This window comes from Dendropsophus ebraccatus, chromosome 1, assembly GCF_027789765.1.
Source record: "Dendropsophus ebraccatus isolate aDenEbr1 chromosome 1, aDenEbr1.pat, whole genome shotgun sequence".
Taxonomy (NCBI): Eukaryota; Metazoa; Chordata; class Amphibia; order Anura; family Hylidae; genus Dendropsophus; species Dendropsophus ebraccatus.
Genome location: NC_091454.1, coordinates 209,006,428 through 209,032,008, shown reverse-complemented (window position 1 = coordinate 209,032,008; position 25,581 = coordinate 209,006,428). Strand labels below are relative to the sequence as shown.

The 25,581-nt window shown below is 41.3% G+C and overlaps 1 protein-coding gene across 10 annotated transcripts in view; it reads left to right on the top strand.

The window, feature by feature from the left end:
* Positions 1-25,581, top strand: part of OLFM2 (olfactomedin 2) — a 309,721-nt gene that overhangs the window by 240,082 nt on the left and 44,058 nt on the right. For all 10 annotated transcript variants that reach the window (XM_069972451.1, XM_069972155.1, XM_069972513.1 and 7 more), the window contains exon 4: positions 18,434-18,653. In XM_069972451.1, the coding sequence (XP_069828552.1) occupies positions 18,434-18,653 (220 nt within the window). The remainder of the gene's footprint in view (positions 1-18,433; positions 18,654-25,581) is intronic.

The following is a 25,581-nucleotide window of genomic DNA, read 5'->3' as shown; positions in this document are numbered from 1 at the left end:
GACATGGCGCATTATCCTGCTGAAAGTAGCCATCAGATGTTGGGTACATTGTGGTCATAAAGGGATGGACATGGTCAGCAACAATACGCAGGTAGGCTGTGGCGTTGCAACGATGCTCAATTGGTACCAAGGGGCCCAAAGAATGCCAAGAAAATATTCCCCACACCATGACACCACCACCACCAGCCTGAACCGTTGATACAAGGCAGGATGGATCCATGCTTTCATGTTGTTGACGCCAAATTCTGACCCTACCATCCGAATGTCGCAGCAGAAATCGAGACTCATCAGACCAGGCAACGTTTTTCCAATCTTCTACTGTCCAATTTCGATGAGCTTGTGCAAATTGTAGCCTCAGTTTCCTGTTCTTAGCTGAAAGGAGTGGCACCCGGTGTGGTCTTCTGCTGTTGTAGCCCATCTGCCTCAAAGTTCGACGTACTGTGCGTTCAGAGATGCTCTTCTGCCTACCTTGGTTGTAACAGTTGGCGATTTGAGTCACTGTTGCCTTTCTATCAGCTCGAACCAGTCTGCCCATTCTCCTCTGACCTCTGGCATCAACAAGGCATTTCCGCCCACAGAACTGCCGCTCACTGGATGTTTTTTCTTTTTCGGACCATTCTCTGTAAACCCTAGAGATGGTTGTGCGTGAAAATCCCAGTAGATCAGCAGTTTCTGAAATACTCAGACCAGCCCTTCTGGCACCAACAACCATGCCATGTTCAAAGGCACTCAAATCACCTTTCTTCCCCATACTGATGCTCGGTTTGAACTGCAGGAGATTGTCTTGACCATGTCTACATGCCTAAATGCACTGAGTTGCCGCCATGTGATTGGCTGATTAGAAATTAAGTGGTAACGTGCAGTTGGACAGGTGTACCTAATAAAGTGGCCGCTGAGTGTGTATATATATATATATATATATATATATATATATATATATATATATACTTATTTTATTTTTTTTGTAAATTATTTTGGGGGCTGCTACCTGAACTGTTAGTGATGATATGCTTTACAACAAGCCCCATGAGCATGGATGACGATAGATAGGCCCTTTTGAGAACATTGTGAAACATTAGTCAGAGTACTCTGTGACCTTTTAAGAGATATTTCCACTGGGAGCTGCTATTGTCTACTGGTGCTATCTATCTACTGGTGTCCCCTGTTATCAAATTTTTTTCAAAAGATGTCTATAAGATAAAAACTTAATTTAAACTATAGGTCATTCCCTTTAATGCCATGTTCATGCAACGTATGTTTTACATAAATCACTGCAGTTGTTGCAATTTATGCAAAACATATGTTGTAGTTCAATTAATTAAATTCCGGCCGGAGTGTATACACATAGTATATGCTGGGGCCGGGATTCCATCCGGCCACACGAAAAACATGTCAGTTTTCTGCGGCCGCTATTCATTGAATAGTGGCCGCAAAGAACCTGTCCGTTCACACAATGGAGCGCGTGGCTCTGGCTGCATAAGACAATCCTTTAATAGTTCCACCATGGGGAAATTCAGTGTATTACAGCAGCATAGATATTACACATACATAAGCTAAAAGGTAAAGTAAAGGCATTATGCATAAAGTAGTCAAAGAGAAGAAAAGGTAAAAAGATACAATAAAAACATTAGACTTCTAGTTCTTTTTGTGGAGTGATCTCTGCATGGGTCGGTGTTGGTTGTACAGCCTAACCGCTGCAGGAAGGAAGGACTTCCGATATCGCTACTTCTCGCACTTTGGGTGAATTAAACGGTGACTGATAGTACTGCCCAGTGCTGTTACGGTCTCGTGCATAGGATGGAAATCCTTCTCCAGCATGGAGCTGACCACTTACAAAATCTTTCGCTCCCCCACCACCTGCACCGGTTCCAGGGGGCTTCCAAGGACAGAGCTCTTCTGATCAGCTTGTCCAGTTTGGTCCTATCGCTTGTTGATATGCCGCTCCCCCAGCAGGCCACTCCGAAGAAGATGGCTGATGCCACTACAGAGTTAAAGAAAAGGCCCCTGGACTCCAAAGGTCCTCAGCCTCCTCAGCCTCCTGAGCAGGTAGAGCCTGCTGTGGCCCTTTCTGTACAATGTGTCCATGTGATCAGCCCAGTCCAGCTTATTATTGAGGACCACAGTGTGAATGTCCGTCTCCTGGATGTCCACTGGACTTGGAGGAAATTTGCGCTTGCGGAAATCCACCACCCTCTCCTTGGTCTTTCCAGCATCAATCCTCAATCAATCCTGCTGACACCAATCAACAAAATCCCTGTTCACCTCTCTGTACTCCCTGTTGTCTTCATTAGAGATGAGCGAACTTTTCAAAAGTTCGTTCCGACCGGACTTCCGGATATTTTCGGGAAGATCGGTTCGACCGAATTTCGGATTTCTTCAGATTTCATAGTTTAAAGCATCTATATGATACGGGGGTAGTGTATTTGGTTGAATTTAGGGCTCTACATGTCAGTAACATCATTATCTTTCTGATATCTCAAAGTCATTTTTTTTAAGGCTTTAATATTCACCATTACAGGGTCTATGCAGGAAACTCACCATTACAGGGTCTATGCAGAAAATTCACCATTACAGGGTCTATGCAGGAAACTCACCATTACAGGATCTATGCAGGAAATTCACCATTACAGGGTCTATGCAGGAAATTCAACATTACAGGGTCTATGCAGGAAATTCAACATTACAGGGTCTATGCAGGAAAAAGGTCACAAATGCAGTGAAGGAGCAGCAGTAGTCATTGGAGGCCAGTGGAGGTCCAGCAATAGTGATTTGAGGCCAGTACAGGAGCAGCAGTAGTCAGCATGGAGGCCAGGCATCAGCAACAGCAGCCAACATGGAGGCCAGGCATCAGCAACAGTAGTCAACATGGAGTCCAGGCAGGAGCAGCAGTAGTCATATACACTCTCACAAGGGAAACAGTATAGTACTTATATATCTATAGAGACCTTTTTTTTTAGTTTTATCTTCCACAAATGCACGAGGTATATTTGTACCTCAGGATAACACCTATGTCATATACACTCTCACAAGGGCGACAGTATAGTGCTTATATATCTGTAGAGCACATTTTTCTTCTGTGTACCCTTTGCTCTCCTATGCCTAATCTATCTATCTTTCCCCCTCTCTATTTTTCTCTCTCAATCACTATATGTTTCTCCTCTCCGCTTTCCTAATAATCTTGTGGTCTTTGCTTTTGTAAATATCTTCTCAGTAGTCAGTACAGCAGAGTACAGCAGAGTACAGCAGCAGCAGCAGCAGCGTTTTATCACTGATGAGCTGTGTGCAGTAACAGACTCCTTCCTCTCTCTTTCTCTTTCTCAGTGCAGACTGTGTCGTGCAGTCATCTGACCGCTCCTCTTAAAGCAATAAATCGGAGCGGACTTCCAAAAATCTGAATCCGACCGGATTCGGACTTTTTGGAAAAATCCGAACCGGATCCCATACCGGCCGCACCGCTTCGCTCATCTCTAGTCTTCACCTGTGATGAGGCCTACTATTGCATAGTCATCAGAGTATTTTTGTAAGTAGCAGGTACTGTAGGTGAGTTCCTAAGTACCTGAGTACCTAAAGTCTGCAGTGTATAATGTGAAGAGGAAGGGAGCAAGAACTGTACCCTGAGGTGACCCCGTATTACAGATGACAGTATCTAATACACAGTCCCTGGCTCTCACATACAGCATGCTCCATTGTGTGCTATGGTGAATTGGGATGCGGGCACACACAACCCAATTCAAAAGAGATGAAGATCATCTTGCAAGTACCGCAGTACTGGCTGGGATGATCTTCAGTAACACTGGCCCCTCTGTGACCCGGCCGGGTCACAGAACTGCCGGTTTTTCACGGCCTATAGTAGTATTGTCAATCAACAAGTTTGTTTTTTGAGGGTGGAAAATAACCCAGATAGAAGAAGATTGTTGGCAGAGAAAGACCACATATGTCTAGTTTCTCCTTATTACAAGAGCAGATAAGTTAGGCCATTAGATCTTTTCCTGTTGATAATCTTTATGGATAAATGGAAAACATATAAATTCCATGCAGATGTTTCCCTGGTGATGAGGTGAGTGCAGATATTTCCCTGGTGATGAGGTGAGTGCAGATATTTCCCTGGTGATGAGGTGAGTGCAGATATTTCCCTGGTGATGAGGTGAGTGCAGATATTTCCCTGGTGATGAGGTGAGTGCAGATATTTCCCTGGTGATGAGGTGAGTGCAGATATTTCCCTGGTGATGAGGTGAGTGCAGATATTTCCCTGGTGATGAGGTGAGTGCAGATATTTCCCTTGTGACCGATGAGCACAACTCGAGCATGCTTGAAAGCGATCACTCGGCATTTGATTACCGACGGCTGAAGAAGTTGGATGCGGCCCTAAGTAGTCCTAGAAAACATGGATACAATAATAAGCCATCGGCTGTATCCATGTTTCCTGGACTCCCTAGTGCTGCATCTATTTCCTTCAGCCACCAGTATTCAAATGCCGAACAATCACACTCGAAATACAAACTTGATATAGATAGTATCATTTTCAATCATTTTCTTTAAGAATTGTTCAGGATCCATAAAAATAAGCTATTTTGTTGACTAGATGTGATTTACGGGAATCTTTTTTATAGCTCCCTTGCTCATGTACACTGAATAATGACGGTGATCACTGTCTCATCCGTATGTCATGCAATGGTGGTCAACAAACCAAGTGGTTTATAGTGGTTGCAACCATGTTCCTCTGTTTAGAGATGAGGAGGAGACATTGGATTTCTGAGCACTTCTCCCGGCTTATTCTCCAAGCATATTGCTGTAAAGCCCATAATGAGCTCCCGACGCTCATGGCATACGTTTCCCATCAGCGAGGTTTTGATAGTCATACAGTACTCTAGAGAACGCCGTACAATATCTGCATTACTCTGGCTCTGACACAACTGGAATAAAATAATCAGTAATAAATAGACACAGAAGCCCATGATGGGTGACAAAAGTCCAGCCGAGCATTCGAAATCCAATCTCTTCTCACGCTGAAAATCCAGGCGCAATTTATCGGTCTTTTTGTTTCATTTGCTTTATTTTCATCTTGACAAATGCCCCATGACTGAAAAGTAAAAAAAAAAAAATTGTCTTCTATAGCTCCATGTAAGTGTTTGTGTTATGTCTTCCTAGCTGTTCCGCTCCCTGCCTCGAATAGTGTCTTTTTATTACTAATATCGATCTGTAGAATCTTCTTTCTTATCATTTATATTCCAAGTGCAAATGTGTCCTGCTGTACAATGCAGGGTATTTACTGACAAAATGACAGACAGTCAGAGCTGGGGAAGCCATAGACTAGCGCAGGAGGCTCCTTGAACTAAGCCAAAAGATCACACTTTCCACTTGTTAAACGTAAACTTCCTTTATGTCGTTTCAGCGTGGTGTCTCAATTTTGGAGATGGTAGTTGAGATCCAAGTCACACAAATCCCTAACATGACACTCCTAAGATTCTTTTGGATTATACTGTACTTCTGTTTGCATCTGATCTTACAGGGAACCTACACAAAACTTCCAAAAAGGCATCATGCTCCAATGCAAACCATATTGTGTAACGTTACAACATCAAGAAACAATGTTGCCCTGGTCTATCCCTTTGTGAATAAAGGGGTCAGACAGTGAAAATTTGTCATGTCCACCTTAAAACATTTGTTGGTCGAGAGTTAAAAGGCCCCCATACATCGTATACTGCCTGCAACAGGTTCAGCTGACTTCAATATAAAGTCTATGGAGGCCTTTAAGGTCTTATTGCCATCCAAACCCGCCACTCAAAACAGATTCAGTTGTCAGTCTAGCGTGTATGGGACCGTCCTGAACTACCACTGACAGATGATATCGGTGGTGATAGAAATAGATAAGTCGTAGTGAGAGCGCTCTCGCTGTAGTGTACTCCTCCTCATAGAGAACACAGGAACGCTGACCATGCGGAACGCTCCTGTGTATGGGGAGGATGGGCAGCTGAAGGGAGATATAACTGACTCCCGATCGTTATTAAAGGTGTATGGGGTCCTTAAAAGGGAATATGCAAACTAGGTCTCCTTGAGAAAGAAAAGAGCTTGCTTTCTATTGCTGTCTATTGGAGGTAGCTTCCATGAAAGCCAGTTTTCGTACCATCTGAGGTCGGGAGCTGCCAGCGCCAGCAGTTAGGACGTAGGGAAATAAAAAAGATCATGGGGGGAATTTATCAATGGTTTTTGTGTACGAGAAATTTGATTATATGCTCACTTTTCTTGTAAGGACCTCAACCAATCTCTTTGAAGAGACTTGAAACAAGATCAGGGATTGTCATTTCAACCAAAATCTACTGTAAAAGGAAGGGGGCCCATCTGTACACAGTATTTAAGGGATTTATGACTCTCATCAGTACAGAGTAAGGTGCGGCTTAGGTGGATAAGAGAGAATATATTACATTCTTTAGTTTATAGGCTCAAATTACGGGCTACAATATGGGTCTAACCACATAGAGGGTGTTTTGTTTAGGAAAATAAGTAAAGATTGGTGGAAACTGTCGATAAACTAAAAATCTATTTAACAAAGTTTGGAAAGGGCTGGATTTCCGAGTAGACAAAGGCCAATAAGGTTACCAAGTAGTAGTCCTACTAGTGTCTCAAGCGCAATGATTTACAAAGATGACTTTTATACATGAATTTCAAGATGTGGCTTGGACCAGCATATTATCCTTACTCTCTCATATTTTTAATATTACACTGGTGTACTTTGAAAAGAAACCTATTGGAAACACTCAGTAGGTAGTTCTTAGAATACAGTATTGAAGTATTTTCAAAAAGATAATGGAGTAGGTAAACAGGACAAGTAACAGGGGTCATCACTGATGGGTTTTATTGCTTGATCTTCATGTTTCTATTGTTGTCCAAATGACAAACATTTGTACTGGATGGCTGTCCTTGACAGTGTGTGGCCTAAATGCCCACTTGCCGGGGGTTTTTTTTTTTTTTTTTAAAGGGTTCTCAATTATTAGTATTATCAATAAAAAAAAATGCTGCTCAGACTGAAATAAAATAGCTGGTTCGTCCCCTTTAAGACCTTTGAAGCTGGCCATCCATCTTGTAGACAATCTGTAATTCCTTCAGCATTCTATGTAATTGAGATTCAAGATAAATTACCCTGGAATATTATTGATTTTCATAGTAACAATTAAATAAAAAAATGAAAATATTATTTTAAATTACACAATCCATTATTCCATGACATCAATTAACGTCCGGCAACAAAATGTTTCCAATTGTGTAGTCACTTTATTTGATTTATTATTTTGTCCTTTATATGATTAAACCAGTGTTTTCCAACCTGTTGCTCTTCAGATGTCATAAAACCAATGGGTTCAATTTATTTTAAATTAAGTTTATTCATATAAGTGCTCTACGTGCTCTTTGGCACACCCTCTCAAGCCAAGATACTGGCTTACTGATAGAATTTGATTCTCACAAACTTTCTTAACAGTAAGACCCCCCCCCACCACCAACACACACACGTACATACCACCACCCCCAAGATCCATCATCTACTATTTGACACTCAATCAGAAAATAGCTATGGTCCTCAAAGCCTTCTTTTAAGAGGGCAGAGAGTACATTACAATATATGACTAGGTCTTTCCCTGGATGGATATCTGGCTAGTCAAGTCTTTCAAGACTGCTAAATGAGGCTTCACAGATTCTTTTTGCATCTTTTAGGCCATCTTTTTAGGTAAATTACAAGGATACAAACCAATGCTGAAAAAAAAGGACATGTCCTAGTGTGGACCTAGATTTTTTTACACATACTCTCATAGGCTATGTTTACACAACGTCAAAAGAAAAGGCGTCCGCTTTTTCTATTTAAAAAGATGTCTGATATTGCCCTAATTTAACTGACTGCAGTGCATTGAAGTCAATAGAATGACGGACATCCAATGGGCATAGTGTATAAAATGACTGACGTTATCTGCGCGGTCATCAAAATAATCATGTCAATTATTTTCAGATGTCTTTTGCAAACAGCGTACGTTATTTTTAGTTGTTCCCACACAGTTTCTGCTATTAAATTCAATGGACTTTTTTTTAATTAAAGACACACCCAAAGGCCAATTAGTCCACCAAAACTAGATTTTTTTTTTTAAGGATTGTAACCTGTTTGGCATCCGTATTTCGGTAAAAAAAAATACGGATGAGTTATAATTGACATGTTGAAAAAAAAGAAATAAATAAAAAAAGTATTTACAGAAATCTGGATGCTCCACGGATGCTTAATCTGTAAATTTTAGCCGATTGTAATATAGGCTTTAATCACTGGACGAAGAACAAATTTTGAAGGTACAGAAGCAAAAGATATTTCTTAAAGGGGTTTTCCCATCACAGCTAATAAAGTTATACTTGTCACGTTAAATACTTTCCCTCCTATTGTTTAAAGCTAGTTGTCTAGATTATAGACCACCACTCTGCTCTACAAGCAGTGGTCTGGCTGGTATATACAGCTATAATGTAGATTTATAAAGATATGAGAAGACGTGGGACACAATGAAGGCATATTTGAGGGGGATCCTTTACAGAGAAGTTTGTCGCAAAAAAAGGGAATTTAGGGCTCAGGAAGAGGAGCTCAAAGAAAAGGTCTGCAAGGCAGAAGAAGAATTTGTGGGGATGCCCTCCAGGGACAATGGGGAGGCATTGAGGAGAGAGCAGGCACAGTATTCATCCTTCCTGGTCTCTAAGGCCCAACACGCAATGTTCTTTAAGGGACGCAGATATTTTGCTGAGGCAGGCAGACCGGGTAAATTTTTGGCGAAGATAATCGAGTGTCACGAACCAAGGAGCCCCATTACAGCCTTATATGATAAAAATGATAAATTGACCAACTCTAGGGAGGGGATCGATCGGGTTATCCATGACTTTTACTCGGAGCTTTATATTTCAGAAATGGAAGGAAACGATGTGGAGATAGGGGACTGGCTGGGCCAACTGGAGATACCTAGACTGGAGGACAATAAAAGGCAGGTACTGAATTCCCCAGTTACACTGGGTGATCTTAGCAATGCGTTGGGGAACTGCAAGGGCCAATCGGCCCCAGGTACGGACGGGTTACCGTTCGCTGTGTATAGGGAATTTTCTGATATCCTGTTGCCATGGTTGCTTGAGACCTTCAATGAATCCTGCACGAGGGGCGTCCTCCCTCCCTCCATGAGGGAAGCAAGTATAGTCCTAATAGGAAAAAAACAAAAGGATCCGCTTTATATAGAATCCTACAGACCCATCTCACTTATTAATTGTGACTGTAAAATAATCGCCAAGGTATTGGCAGTTAGATTGGGTAAGGTTACCTCGGAGCTGATCGGGGCTGAGCAGACAGGTTTTGTTCCAGGCCGGGTCATTTTTGATAATATCTCGAGGGCTTTTGCTAATGTGCAGCTGGGGCCGGAGGCCCCCCATTCCATCCTGTCTCTGGATGCCATGAAGGCTTTTGACAGGGTGGAATGGGGGTTCTTGTGGAAAGTATTGGAGGCATTCGGCCTCGGCAATCAGTTTATTGCATGGGTTAGACTTTTGTATGCTTTTCCCATAGCTAAGGTTGTTGATAGTGGTAGGGCTACAGACTGGTTTAATTTGGGGAGGGGGACAAGACAGGGATGTCCTCTGTCCCCCTTGTTGTTCATTTTTTTTATAGAGCCCTTGGCTATAAAAATGAAAATGTCCAATGAAGTGAGAGGATTTGGTCTGCAGGGCGGGAATGAGAAACTCCTGCTATATGCGGATGATATTCTTCTTTTCTTGGAGGGAGGGGAGGACGCCGTTCGGAAAGTAATAGATATTGTGTCAGAATATGGTAAGGTCTCTGGACTAAAGGTTAATTGGCCAAAGTCCTCCTTGCTGCCAGTTGGTGGGGGGTTCCATATGTCTAGTCCAGTTGTGAAGGTGGTGGACATGGATGACCCGATCGATTATCTTGGAATAAAGCTCTCTACCAGAGTAGATAGGTACATAGCACTTAACATGCAACCGTTATATTTAAAGACCAAGAAGAAAATTGAATTCTGGGGACGGCTCCCTTTATCAATGGCTGACCGTATGGGAATAATTAAGATGGTTATTTTGCCTCAATTTTTATTCATCTTATTTTCTTCGCCAGTATGGATCCCGGATGCTTGGTTCAGTAAGATTGAAATTATGCTAAACTCTTTTATCTGGGGGAAAATGAGACCTAGGATCAGATATCACAATTGGACTCAGAGGGGTAGGGAGGGGGGAATGGCCTTGCCTGATCTCCGACTGTATTTTTTGGCTATGGGGGCCCAGACATTTAGAAAATGGGAAGTCTCGTCAATCACTCAGTTTATATTGGGGAATTCTAGATATGTTTATGAGGATTTTTTTGTAGGTTTAGAGGGGGGGTTTGGAGGAGGTAGAATTATTTCACATGTGGAACTATATGTCAGGATATGGAAGGCACTTAAAAAACTATGTAGGGTCACTGGGAGTTTTCAGTTCTCCCCTTTATGGGGGAATAGTTACTTAAAGGAATTTGACTCGCTTCAGGACCCCCTTGGTAGGGAGCTGAAAGAGATCAAATATATATCACAAATAATAGTACATGGGAATCTAATATCCTTAGAGGAGATTAAATTTAAATTCACACGGTCTAATATACACTGGTTTAGATATACACAGCTAAGTCACGCATTTAGGAATACTTTAAATAAAGGAATATGGGATATTCAGAGACATGAATTTTTTGAGTATCTGAGGTCTCCCATGGCTGGGAAAAAGTGTCTCACTGAGATATATAGGCGATTGTTGAAAACTAGAGGCAGGGGTCATCTGAGTAGGGCCAGAGAGAAGTGGGAATTAAGAATTGGGATTCTAACGGATGACGTTTGGGGGAATATAGTGGAGGGTATACAATATGTGTCTGTTAACCCCTCACATCGGTTAATACAGCTTAAAATCCTGTATGGTCTATACTTATCCCCTAAGGATTTATTTAGGAGAGGGCACAGAGGCAATTCTTGCTGTCCCAAATGCTCGGTGGAGGATGCGGATCTCTGGCACCTTTTATGGGATTGTCCTAAGATGCAGGACTTTTGGTCCGAAACAAAGGATTATATAGAGGGTGTGGTTGGCCCTCTTGTGGGAGCAGAGGCCCCTAAATTTCTGTTGGGTGGATACAGTAACGATGGGGTGATGGGATCGCTACTGAATAAATTGAGTTCCCTGGTAAAAGTTGTAATTTCGAGGAGGTGGTTTGGGGATGGTCCCCCGTCCTTGGAAGACTGGAGGCTATTGGTAGGTAGGGTGAGGCAATATGAGTTGTACTGGGCAATGAGGTGTTCCCGGAAGGCTATACAAAGATATAACAAGCTTTGGGGTCCCTGGATTGAAGGTGGGGGTGATTAATCTAGCTATGCAAAGAGGGTTTTTTTTTTTTTTTTTTTTTTTTTTGGCCCTTATCTCTCTCTTCCTCTCGGGGGGGGTTGGGGGGTGGGGGGGGGGATCTATTCCGTGCTGTGTATATTGATGTAAGGTGGGGCCTAGATGTGTCCGGCTTCCCCTGAGTTTGTAATGATTATTATGAAGAAAATAAAGGAATAATAAAAAAAAAAAAAAGATATGAGAAGACAATTACTTAGGCCTATGTACTTGTCTGCCGGTCTTAAATTAAGCCCCACCCCCATTCACCCCACTGGATTTGCCAAGAGGTGCAAAAATCTGGCGGGAGCAGAAATATACACCTGCTCTGGAGCAGGTGCAGTTTCCTGCCATGATTTACGCCAAGCATAAATCATGGTAAATCAGGCATAGAAGGAGGCCAGGCCAAGTCCAAGTCTATCTAGCCATTGTTATCATGCTCTGCTCTTGAATACCTAATCTTGACTACACGGACAACAAACTTTATTCAGAAAGGCCATGGATAACTCTCTTAAAAATATAGTCACTTTAGAGTCACAGTACTGGCATTACTGGTTCATAACACAAGTGGAACAATGTGAGGATACAGGTGTATACTCATGGGTATCTTGGTGCTGCTCCATTTAGACAAAGTCCAACAATCTTATAGAAATATACAAAAAGAAAAATGGGGGGCGCGCTCACCCATTAAAATCTTGTCTTTATTTTTTCAAAACATAAAAGCCATCAACTCAGCTTGTGGATGGTGGGAACGTCTGTGACTTCTAGGTGTTTGGCGTTCCCACCATCTGCAAGCCGATCTAAAAGCTGATGGCTTTTATGTTTTGAAGAAATAAAGACAAGATTTTAATGGGTGAGTGCGCCCCCTATTTTTCTTTTTTTATATCTCTTAAAAATATATTACAAGCCATGGGAAACATAGAAGATTGTAGGCAGAAAAAGACCACTGGGTCCATCTAGTCTGCCCTTTTAGGGAACTAATTTTCCGGAGAATGTTTTGAAATTTTTCCCTAATGCGGGACAGTTGGAATCCATTGACTTGTGTCTTTCGCAACCGTATCAACTATGCAATAGTGTATGTGACGTGGAGAGAAGGTGTGGTTCTTAAAGGTGTAGCTTATACCTAGCTAACCTGGTATACAAGATATAACTGGAGTAGAAAGTGGTAGTGATGTCACAGATCATGTGATGCACCAACTAAGTGGCAAATACTTTCAGGGTGGTAGACAGCGAAGGGTAATTGTTAGTTAAAGAAAAGTTATATATATATAATTTGTACTAACTATCTGTACTAACATGGTCCAACAGAGATGGCCTTATTATATATATATATATATATATATATATATATATATATATATATATATATATATATATAATAAGGCCATCTCTGTTGGACCATGTTAGTACAGATAGTAGATTACAATAGTCGAGGACATAGAATAAATGCTTCAATAAACTTTATTTAAAATGAGCCACTTTGACAAATGATCAAACACTAGGTACTTAATATGCTTCAAACTTCGGGCAAAAAATGATTTTGTAAGGTAGAGAATCCCTCCTTTCAGAGCCGCTGACTCAATAATAGAGGAAATTTTTTTTCTTGTAATATGCAGAACAGGGCACATTACGAGACGCGGAGTTAATTGTGTCGTATACCATCTCTTTATTGGCACGGCTCTCGTTTTGCCTGAGAACGGTCACACATCTTCTGTAAGGAAGCAGTTAGTGCGGGATGAAAGGCTTTAGGCGTACAGTGACTTTATATTAATAGTAATTATTATTATTATGTATTTTTCTCCCAATCCGCATTACTGCCTCACCGAATTAGCAACAAGCCATTAAAAGCGGCCTTGTATTTCTAGTGTTATAATCAAATCTCTGCCAAGAAGGCTTTGGATTTGCATTTCTTGACGAGGAGGTCATCTTTTTATGTTTTATTCTTCCCCCACTACAGCCAAAGATCTGAATGGTTTTCAACCTTCGTCCTTGCTCATCACCACAAAACTATCCTTGGAAATATTTCAGCCACAATTAAACCCATGATTACATGATTGTAATATGCAAATTGGTTATTAATAATAGATAAAGCAACCATTAGAGGCAATGAAGCGTAAAATTAGCTGAGAGCTGCCCCTGTCGTGCCAGTTGTGCAAGGTCCAGATAAAGTCTACTCTTTATGAATCCAGACTACAGGTCTATAGATGGAGCCATCAAGTGAAGAACACATGAGGCACGTAACCTTGTTTCCCTTAAAATAAGACAGTGTCTCTTATTAATTTTTGCTCCCAAAGATACGCTATGTATTTTTAGGGGATGTCTTATTTTTCCCCTTCCCTCCCCCCCTCAAAATTACTCACCAAAATCCAGGGTACTCAGTAAGTGGTTGCTGCAGACAGGAAAACCCAGCAGTGGGACATCAGAACGGACGGCAGGAGGTGACTTTAGGTGCGCGGCAGGACTTGACCTTGAGCGTGTGGCGGCACGTGACTTCTCGTGTGCAGTAGAAAGTGACCTCAGGCGTGTGACAGGATGTGACCTCAGGTGTGCAGCAGGACGTGACCTCAGGTGTGCGGCAGGACGTGACCTTGAGCATTCGGTGGGACGTGACCTCAGGCATGCGGCAGGACGTGAACTCAGGTGTGGGGTGGGGCATGACCTCAGGTGTGCGGGGGAAGTGCAGTTGGACATACACTACCGTTCAAAAGTTTGGGGTCACCCAAACAATTTTGTGTTTTCCATGAAAAGTCACACTTATTCACCACCATACGTTGTGAAATGAATAGAAAATAGAGTCAAAACATTGACAAGGTTAGAAATAATGATTTGTATTTGAAATAACATTGTTCTTACATCACACTTTGCTTTCGTCAAAGAATCCACCTTTTGCAGCAATTACAGCATTGCACACCTTTGGCATTCTAGCTATTAATCTGTTGAGGTAAGCTGGAGAAATTGCACCCCACGCTTCTAGAAGCAGCTCCCACAAGTTGGATTGGTTGGATGGGCACTTCTGGCGTACCATACGGTCCAGCTGCTCCCAGAACAGCTCAATGGGGTTCAGATCTGGTGACTGCGCTGGCCACTCCATTACCGATAGAATACCAGCTGCCTGCTTCTGCTGTAAATAGTTCTTGCACAATTTGGAGGTGTGTTTAGGGTCATTGTCCTGTTGTAGGATGAAATTGGCTCCAATCAAGCGCTGTCCACTGGGTATGGCATGGCGTTGGAAAAATTGAGTGATAGCCTTCCTTATTCAGAATCCCTTTTACCCTGTACAAATCTCCCAAATCTCAGCACCAAAGCAACCCCAGACCATCACATTACCTCCACCATGCTTAGCAGATGGCGTCAGGCATTCTTCCAGCATCTTTTCATTTGTTCTGCGTCTCACAAACGTTCTTCTTTGTGATCCAAACACCTCAAACTTGGATTCATCCGTCCACAACACTTTTTTCCAGTCTTCCTCTGTCCAATGTCTGTGTTCTTTTGCCCATCTTAATCTTTTTCTTTTATTGGCCAGACTCAGATATGGCTTTTTCTTTGCCACTCTGCCCTGAAGTCCAAAATCCCGCAGCCGCCTCTTCACTGTAGATGTTGACACTGGTGTTTTGCGGGTACTATTTAATGAAGATGCCAGTTGGGGACCTGTGAGGCGTCTGTTTCTCAAACTAGAGACTCTAATGTGCTTATCTTCTTGCTTATAGCCCTATTTCACGGAACGATTATCGTTCATAGACTCGCTTCAACGACCGCTCGTTAACGAGCACCTAACGATTTTTTTAAGCGAACGATAACACATAATACGTGTGGGAACGTGAACGGTATCTGTAGTGTAAAGATTTTTTTGCGGTCGTTACATCGTTACATGGTTTAAAACGTTCGCCGGGCTGAGCATGTAGGTGGGGAAATGTAGGTAGACATTTCAAGAAAGACTGAAAGATTTTTTATTCAACGAAAAGATTAGCGAATTATTGTTGAAAGACCAACGATTTTTTTTTTGACATGTTGAAAAAAAATAGTGAACGACTCAACGACAATTTCGTAGTTTGTCGTTCGCTCGTTTACAGCTATTCCACAGAACGAATATCGTTAACGAGACGGTCGTTTGAGCGATTTTATGAACGATAATCGTTCAAAAACGTTCTGTGGAATAGGGCCTTTAGTTGTGCAACGCGTCCTCCCACTACTTTTTTTACTCTGGTTAGAGCCTGTTTGTGCTGTCCTCTGAAGGGAGTAGTACACACCGTTGTAGAAAATCTTCAATTTCTTAGCAATTTCTCGCATGGAATAGCCTTCATTTCTAAGAACAAGAATAGACTGTCGAGTTTCAGATGAAAGTTCTCTTTTTCTGGCCATTTTGAGCATTTAATTGAACCCACAAATGTGATGCTCCAGAAACACAATCTGCTCAAAATAAGGTCAGTTTTGTAGCTTCTGGAACGAGCTAGACTGTTTTCAGTTGTGTGAACATGATTGCACAAGGGTTTTCTAATCATCAATTAGCCTTCTGGGCCAATGAGCAAACACATTGTACCATTAGAACACTGGAGTGATAGTTGCTGGAAATGGGCCTCTATACACCTATGTAGATATTGCACCAAAATCCAGACATTTGCAGCTAGAATAGTCATTTACCACATTAGTAATGTATAGAGTGTATTTGTTTAAAGTTAGGACTAGTTTAATGTTATCTTCATTGAAAAGTACAGTGCTTTTCCTTCAAAAATAAGGACATTTCAATGTGACCCCAAACTATTGAACGGTAGTGTATGGGCCATGGACTAGCGGTAACCCTATGGCGCTGGCGGTAAAGGACCACGAGGGACTGGTGGTGGAGGGTGGTAGAGGATAACGGCATGGTGGCAGAGAGTGGCGGGGAGGGTCTTATTTTTGGGGATGCTTTATTTTCAGGGGAATACCTTATTTTAGGCTAGCCTGTAAATCCAGCACTATGCCTTATTTTCAGAGGATGTCTTATTTTCGGGGGAAACACTGTAGAAAGCACAAGTTTCCAGCTCACTGGTACCCAATAAAAGCAATCGGTTTCACTGTATCTTTTCACTTTAGAAGTGTGTTCACACTGCTTGAAGCACGTCACGAAAAAGGCATAGCAGGATTGGCTATGAGTAAAGGCACAAGCCTGAAATGCACAAGTTGTCTCTGACTGGTTGATTTGATTGGGAACCAATGTGCTGTGTCCAAAAGCTAAGATGGTTTCCCAGGAAAACTATGGGCAGCCTAATCTTCCTTGAAGTTTCCATGAGAATTTACACAAGCCAATTGCAACTGTTGAGTGAGCACTAAAATGCTCTAGTGCTTTTCACTTGAGTTGAGCATTTTTGTGTCGAGCACTGATCCTGAAAATAAAGAGTCTTCGGAGTTTGTGGGGTTATGGTTCTCCTTCCCCTAATTGGTTTTTAAGGAGTTTGCGCTGCAAGGCCCTACACAATGGGGTGGCTGGGAGTTCTGCCATTCAGGGAAAGGGGCCTCCTAAAGTGCATTCAACATCTGTTGGCCTTTCCTACCAAGGTGCCTCCGGACTCTGTTATTTACATGTTATCTCTATGACATGTCAATGGTTTTTTGTAAGTGACAATGGCACTTTATACATTCTGCACTAAATGTAAAATGACACTTTTTACTATGAACTAAAGGATCCCTTTAAAGGCAATTTGTCATCTACGATCTGTCTGCAGGCAGAAAGTCATAAGGCTGGATGAGCTGAGCAGGTTGATATATAGTTTCACAGTAAAATATTCAATATAACTTATAATCCTAGATTCATATGCCAGAATGAGCAGTGATTTAAACCATTACATTACAAGTTATAATGAAGATTTTCCCATAAAATGATATATCAATCCACTGTTCCTGCCCATGAAAGAGACAGCAATTTTATTGTGACACATTCTTTGTAAAAAAAAAAAAAAAAAAAAAAAAAAAAAAAGACATCAGGAAAAGAAAAAAACGTGATTTGCCATCTATTAAGCTGCTTTAAAGCGAATATACTATAAGGTACATTCACTTTAAGTGTTACACATGAATAAAACAGGGCTGGTGCGGGGAAGCCGATGCTGCTGTCCTGTTTTTGAACTGCAGCCCGGGTCTTACTCACAGTGCCGGGCTATTACCTTACACCAACCCCCCAGTGCAACGAAACCCCCTCCACTCTGTGATCAGCCCGGGCCGGTGTTCGGTAAGTGACCACAGCAATGTGCAAGAACCGGGCTGCAGTTCAATAAAAGGACAGTGACATCAGCATCCCAATGCAGTTTTATTTATATGTAACACATAAAGAGAATGTACCTGATGGTACATTTAAAGCGATGTACATTCACTTTAAAGGGAACCCATCACTCCCCCTGACCTATCTGCTCTTGCAAATCCTTGTATTCCACATAAAAAAACTATTCTGGGACATCTTTTCTTATAGCTCTGTAATGTGCTCTTCCTTTATTATTCTCACTAGAAATGTAGGGCTCAATAACCAAATGGGTGTTAGACAATGTAGGGACACACCCCTAATTGGTGACACTGTCAGCTCTGATTGGATGTCAGACAGTGAAAGGACACGCCCCCAATAAGTACCACCCAGTTGGTTATTAAGTGATACATTTCTCGTTAGAAGAAAAATGGCACATCACAAAGCTATAAGAATAGGTGATCCAGGATTGCAGGTATTTGCTAGTAATGATGAGCAAACCTACCGAACATTCGGGTTGTTCTGTACCTGAACGTTTGGCATTTGACTCCCGGGGCCTGGAAAAGTTGGATAGTTGGCAGCTGACAGTCTTGAGAATTAAAAAGGCCTAAAACCCGCAGTCCTTTCAATCATGTCCCTAACAACCAGTGTGTCTTAAGACCGGTGGCTGTCTCTAGGTGTTGCCTACTGTATATGGATTTCTCATTAAGTTCAATATAAAAATTTTATATGATATCCACTATGTCAATAAATGTCAAGTATAATTTTCTTACCTTTCAATACTGATAGTCTAATATATTGCTATTGTCTTACTCTTAGGAGCTAAAGGACAAAATGAAGCAGCTCTTACCTCTTATCCCTGTTCTTGACCAATATAAGACAGACACCAAGATGATTGTCCAGCTAAAGGAAGAAGTGAGAAACCTCTCCAATGTCCTTCTGCTGATACAAGAGGAGATGGGGGCCTACGACTATGAGGAACTGCAGCAGAGGGTCATGATCTTGGAGGCCAGGTTGCACGCTTGTATGCAGAAACTGGGTATGTATAATGGATGCTTAGTTCCTAAAGTTGTATTACTAAAGTTCTCAGTCTTAAAGGGCATCTATCAATGGGTTAGTACATAGTAGCCTGATCTATGAATGTAGTAGCCCATGTCTTCCTGATTCCAGCACTGTTTTCCTTTTTAAAATCTGTTCAGCTGTTCTCAAGATGTAGCAAAAAATAACTTTATGCAAATGAGCGGTTTAGGACCTTCCTCATCGTAGGACGTAGGAGTACTTACCATGCAGGAGATGTTACTGTGCACGTTTCTGACTTCTGGATCAGGCTCTTCTATATTGCTTTGTTGGAAGGGCATAAGTATTCAAAAAGGGGCATTAGTTCAAAAGAAGGGTGACCAAAATGGTGCACTTGGGGTCTTGGAAATGTCCTTGGTGCATCTAGACTGCTCATTTGCATGAATACATTTTTATCTATATCTTGAGAAGGATTGGATGGATTTTAAGAAGGAAAACAGTGTCGGAATCTGAGTGAAACAGGCTACAACATGACTAAATCGGGTTAGTATGCACTAACCCAATGATATTAGCCCTTTAACAGTTAGAACTTTCAATGTCATCAAGACATTTCCAACAGATCCATTTATATAGATGTCACCGCACAACTATTTACTTTGGATTTATATGTAAAACAAGATGCTTAACTATCTTATGTAAATAATAAATCAGTTTAGTATCCACTAACCTAACAATAGATTCCCTTTAACAATATACAATAAAGTTAGGTCTTATTTACACGTCCAGTTAAGTTGTAAGTGATTGCCGATCCGCAATCAGGAAACAAAGTGTTGCCCATTGATTTCTATTGGGCTATTCACATTTTTTGCGGACGTGAAAAATGGGGATCAAATCTAAGCAAACTATTTTTTTTTTTTTCCTTTTTTACCAATTCAACATTTTTGTTGAACCCAATATGGATGCAATTAACTCTAAAAATCACTGAATGTGTGAATGAGGCTCCAGTTTTAGAAGTATAAAACCATTTCCATTAAATTAGTGTGAGTGTAATTCAACAGTCGTCATCACAACTTATAAGCAAGATCTAGTTTTATATTGGGTGGACAGCTCTATGTTACTTTTCTTCTCATAAGAATGTACTGGCTCCGATCCTTCATTTAATGTCATTTCTTATACTTAGGAAATTACGTCAGAATGTAAACTAAATTTTAATCCGAGTTGCTCGATTGGCTTGGATGTAAAAGCACAGTAAATGACTTAATGTTACATTACCAAAAACTCTTCAAAGCTTTAACAAGCCACTTCAACAACAGGAAAATTGCCTTGTAAACTCTTTAGTTACATTTCTTATTACAGGTTCAATTTACAAGTGGGCAGATCTTACTTAAAGCAGTAAATTTGCTTTATAACTCAGTAACTATCTATGCCCCATTGAGTCAGTCACCCATCATTCTGGTCTCCTACTTTCACCAAATGGATGTCCTATGTTCTTTCAGGGAGCTGATTCTGACAGTCAACATATAGGAGTAGATGATACCATAAACATAGCATAACTGAGCTGAAGTGCCTCAAGATGGATTGGAGAAGGTACTTAAATCTCCACGGATCACAAGCAATACAGGAATGTCTTCAACAACTATGCTTCTTTCTCTATCGTACCTCAAAGTTGGATATTGCAAAGATGAGCCCAACTCGAGCATGCAGCATTTGATTACCGATGGTGCAGATTACCGATGGCTGAAGAAGTTTGATCCAGCCCTAAGGAGTCCTGGAAAACATGGATAACACCACAGGCAACAGACTGTATTTATGTTTTCTAGGCAGCCTTGGAGCTGCATCCAACCTCTGCAGCCACGGCTAATATATAAGAACCTGAGCATTCTCAAGTTTTGTTCATCTCTATGGCTCAGTTTCCCAGTAAGATCAACAATAAAATCAACAACTACTCCCCATGCACAAAATCGTATTCCATGGTAGGTCAGAGAAAAGTTTTACACATAGTGGAGTTAACCATCAAGGTGCTAATAGAATTCACTCTACAAAATGCATGGGTGTTAACACATGTTCACACTAGGAATGAGGGGGGTAAGCAGCACGGCGTCTGCTCATAAGACTTTTTAGAAAGTTTCTTTCTTTTCTATTCAGAAAACAAAGGAACAAATAACAAAGCAAGGGTCCATAGCCTTTTTTTGGAACTTTTTGTTATTCTCATAGTACATGCAAAGAAGAGCCCATGGAGTCTCATTTAAGAGTGTCAAAACACAGGAATAGCCAGATATCCCCCCGGGAAGGGCCCAGCTGGGAGGTGGCTCCTGTAGGGAGACCACAAAAACCACCATAGTAAGTGGCCCCTTAAGTCAATGTAATGACAAGGGAAAAACCAAAACCAGGTATCCATCTCAGGGTGTTGCCCCTCATCAGTGTGGAGCAGGATTCTGGCTAGGTGGGAGAAATGCATATTAAAGCCATAAAAGAAATAGATCACTGATCTCTCGAAAACCATGCAAAGATAACACTGTCAGCTGCTAAAGTGCTCAATACAGTGAAATCCTAGGTGCATTGTTCCCTGGGAAATAGAAATATACAAAAATGAGCCAATGGAGCCTTATTTAAGAGTCCCAAAACACTGAACTAGCCAGATATCCCTCCAGGAAGGACCTCCCCTGTAGTTTCATATAGTAGCCATCCCCTTATAGTCTCTTATGTAGTAGGCAGCCCTTCCCAATAGTCTCATATAGTAGCCAACCCTCCAGAATAGTCTCTTTTATATTAGCCAGCCCTCCCCTGTAGTCTCATATAGTAGCCATCCCTCCCCTCATAGTCTCTTATATGGTAGCCATCCCTCCCTAGTAGTCTCATATAGTAGCCATCCCTCCCCCCATAGTCTCTTATATGTAGCCATCCCTCCCTAGTAGCCTCTTATATAGTAGCCAGCCCTCCGCCATAGTCTCTTATATAGTAGCCAGCCCTTCCCCATAGTCTCCTGTATAGTAGCCAGCCCTCCCCAGTAGTCTCATATAGTAGCTAGGCCTCCCCCATAGTCTCATATAGTAGCCAGCCCTCCCCATAGTCTCTTATATAGTAGCCATGGCTGTAAGATGTAATTCAAACTCTGAATTGCCTGGCGGGCCAAAAATAATGGCACCACAGGCCAGATTTGGCCCGCGGGCCAGAGTTTGACATGACTGGTCTAAAGTGTATGGAGGCCCCCTGGCCCATCCTTATATATCTTAGTCAATAGAGGGATCAGTGTGTTAAATTTAAGTGCTCAATCCTTTTGCTTTCTCTCTTCTTCCCATAAAAGTCTCATGAACCCTTAGCTCAGCTATGTTCATTTTCATGAGGGAATCGGGTAGAATAGCCATCGGTCGAATGAACATTCGGCTGACATTAAACTTGTATGGCCAGCTATAGCGTTAACTGCAATCCAGGTTTCAGGTGAGGCCCAGCTCTAAAAGTAGTCGAATCCTCACGGGTAAATCATGTGATCTACTCTACCCTTCCATTACCGAGTCAATGTAATGAAGTCTATGTTAAACAGATCTTGTCACGCAGTGGTCCATACCCATCAGACCCTTTTAAATTCATATCAATTGGATTGTTACTCTATAAACTAAAAGGCCTGGGTCAGGCTCCAAAAAAAATACCTTTTTTCCTTTTTTTTCAGCGAGCAATTCAGAGAAACATCAAATATTAATATGATAAAAGTAGATTATTTTTTTATGTGCTACCCAGCTGGAAACGAACCCACTAGAGCAAGGTCTGAGTTAATTGGAAGGCAGAAACTCAAATAATATGATTAAAACATTGGAGCATTTAAAAACCAGCATAATAATTGGTTTTATATATGAGCCCATTCCAGGGGTCACGGGTTACTGTTGACTGTGGCGGGCCGATGGAGACCATTAGTCATTTTAAAGTACCACAATTTTTTTTAGGACTCAGAGTTATAAAATGCAGAAAGTAAAGGCCCCATAGGTAGAGCTGTAGCTGGTTATTGCCGAGGTGTTGATGCAGAATGTAGGAAATTATACTAAATACTCCAGGGTAATGTATAATTAAATTCCTGTAAACATGTGTTCATAAACCATGAATTCACATGTTGGTGCTCGGCGTTCTAATTCCAACATTTCACTGTTCATTAGGAGGATGTACAGATTGTGTTGTTTTTTTAGATACGTGCCCCTGTTTCCATTTTCCCACTAGATGCCAGGTCTCAGGGGAAGGCTCTGGCGCTTCAATGAAGAATATCAAAGGAAAATGTGGAGCGGTTGGCCATAACAATTCTCAGTTGCCTTATATCGCCCAGAGGCATCAAGTCCCATGAGAGGCTGTTACCAACTATACCAACTATAGCCAAGCTCTAAATATAGATACCATAATAGTTAAACTATTACATTGTTGAAAACAAACAAACAAAAAAAAGATAGAGTTACTTAACTCCATCCTGCTATATTGACCCATGGGACACAGTTGACCCTATTTCCCTATGTTACAGGGAGAAATAATAATGTTTTTATTTGTATATTGCACACAGATTCCATAGCGCTTCACCTTTCTGTCTGTTTTTGGGTGTGGGAGAAAACCAGAGTACCAGAAGGAAACCCCCGCAAACATGGAGAGAAGATACAAACTCTTTGCAGATGTTGCCCTTGGTGGGCAAGAATCCTTTATTAATAGTGATAAGCGAATACTAATTAAACTATTCATTTTCGTTCGAATATTCGAACGCCAAAGCAGTAAAAATTCAAATTGTCCTCCCACCCACCCCCCTGCCACTTTTTCCAGACAGTAAACATGCAGGGAGGAGGGACAGGCACTAGGAATAGGCAGGACTCTTTAAACAAAAACCTCTAACTGTGATTGGCTGGCTAAACAACGTCACCTCCTGAATATAAGAATAGTGGATTTCAGATTTGTGTCACTTGCTGGTTGGAGCTAGAGAGGAAGAGACTGTAGACCAGAGAGAGAAAACTTTTAGGTGAAGTTAGGGAGGGACCCCCAAAAGCCCTTGTTAGGGCTAAAAGTATAAAAACCATATATTTAGAAACTGTTGTGAGACAGGCAGTGTGTTCAGATATCTACTGATAGTGTATATGGCTGTATACTGTGAGTGTGGAATAATAGCTGTTGTCTTGCTACTACTGATTTGCGCAGTCTGCGTCCTGTAAAGGCGTTGACCAGTCCTTTAATTTTATTATTTTAAAAACCAATTATATATGCGGTATATGGCTGTATACTGTGATTGGGGGATAATACCTGTTATCTTGCTACTACTGATTTGTAGTTATCGTTAATTTTCGTTATTACGTATTTACACTGCACCTGATACGTACACAAGTGCGTACTGCTAGACTGAAACGTATGCTTCTACTTTCCGTTCAAATTTGTTTGTGGATCTTCGGCGTATACTTGAGAAAATTGGGATGTTTGCTAATTACTAGTGTTAGATGCAGCCAGGCATGCTTCCCCTGCTGTCCCATATGCATTCCTGAGGTGTTGGCATCATTTCCTGAGGTGTAATTGTGCACTTGGTGAACTCTTAGTGGTCGAATATTTATTTCCAGGTGGCTGGCAAAAAGGCGCTCAAACTTGAACTCAAACTCGAACACTAACTCGAATGAACAGTAAAAAGTTTTGTTCGAGTTTGAGAAAATCAAGATGTTCGACTCAAACTTAACTTTTCTCGAACAGTTCGATCAACACTAACTACAACTCAATATGGGGCTTTGCTTCCCTAAATGCAAATAAGTTTGCAGTAAGTAGATGGATGTGAATCCCTCACCAACTAGATTCCTCACCTGGATCTTAAGTCACACTATGATATGACTGTGGCAAACACTGGGTTCATAGATCTTCTTGCAGGTAAGTTGTAGTCCACAATCCAATGTCAGTCCATATACCCGAGGAGTGTACCCCGGCCAGTAGCAGTAACTCCCTCACTGGTTTCGTAGTCCAAGAATATGTCTAAAGTTCAGTGTGACATCACACTAAGCAAAAGCCTTCAACGCATTTCAAGAGGTACCACCTCTCTTTGAAGATCCACCCCTCCATGTAGTGTGGGTTTTTCTAGTTAGCACGAACTTTGAAAACACTTGGTCTTGCAATAAAAGTAAATATTTTGATCTCAGAATTCAGTCCCACTGCTAGGATTGTGTTGAAATTGACGTCAGAGAAGGTGTGTTAATCACACCAAACAGCTGTCATATCTGTGGAAGGTTCCGGCGTTCAAGCTATCACCGATTGCATGGATTTTATGAAATAACACAATAAAGGGTGAGTTTTTATCGGGTGAGTGCTCTCTCATATTTCTCTTTTTGTATGCTATTGTTTGAATGGTCATGTCCTAGAGAGTAGCACCTCCATCACCACTATTGCCCCTGGAGTGCTCTGCACGCCCATAAATCTGTTGTTACCCATTGCTTCTTTCTCTGGATTGGACTATGTTTGCTCTCTGCCTTTGACATCTTCTTAATAAAATCTCCTCTTCTCCAATCGCTCTGTATTTGTTTTGATTGCACAGAATTCAGAACCCTCTACTTTCTCTTCATGTTTATCCTTATAATGATTGGATAATGGGTGTCCCTCATACTTTCTCTGAATATTATAAATATGTTGATTTATTCTTATGTATAACGCTCTTCTTGTTCTCGGGATATACATATTCTTGCACGGGCATCTGATACAATATTTTACTCCCTTATCACATGTCGCGCAAAGGTAGTAATGTATTGTATTAGATGCCAGTGCAAGAAAATGTATATCCGGAGAACAAGAAGAGCGTTATACATGAGAATAAATTAACATATTTATAATATTCAAAGTATGAGGGACACCCATTATCCAATCATTATAAGAATAAACATGAAGGGAAAATAGAGGGTTCTAAAATTTTGTAGATGGATTGGAGAAGAGGAGATTTTATTAAGAAGATGTCAAAGGCAGAAAGC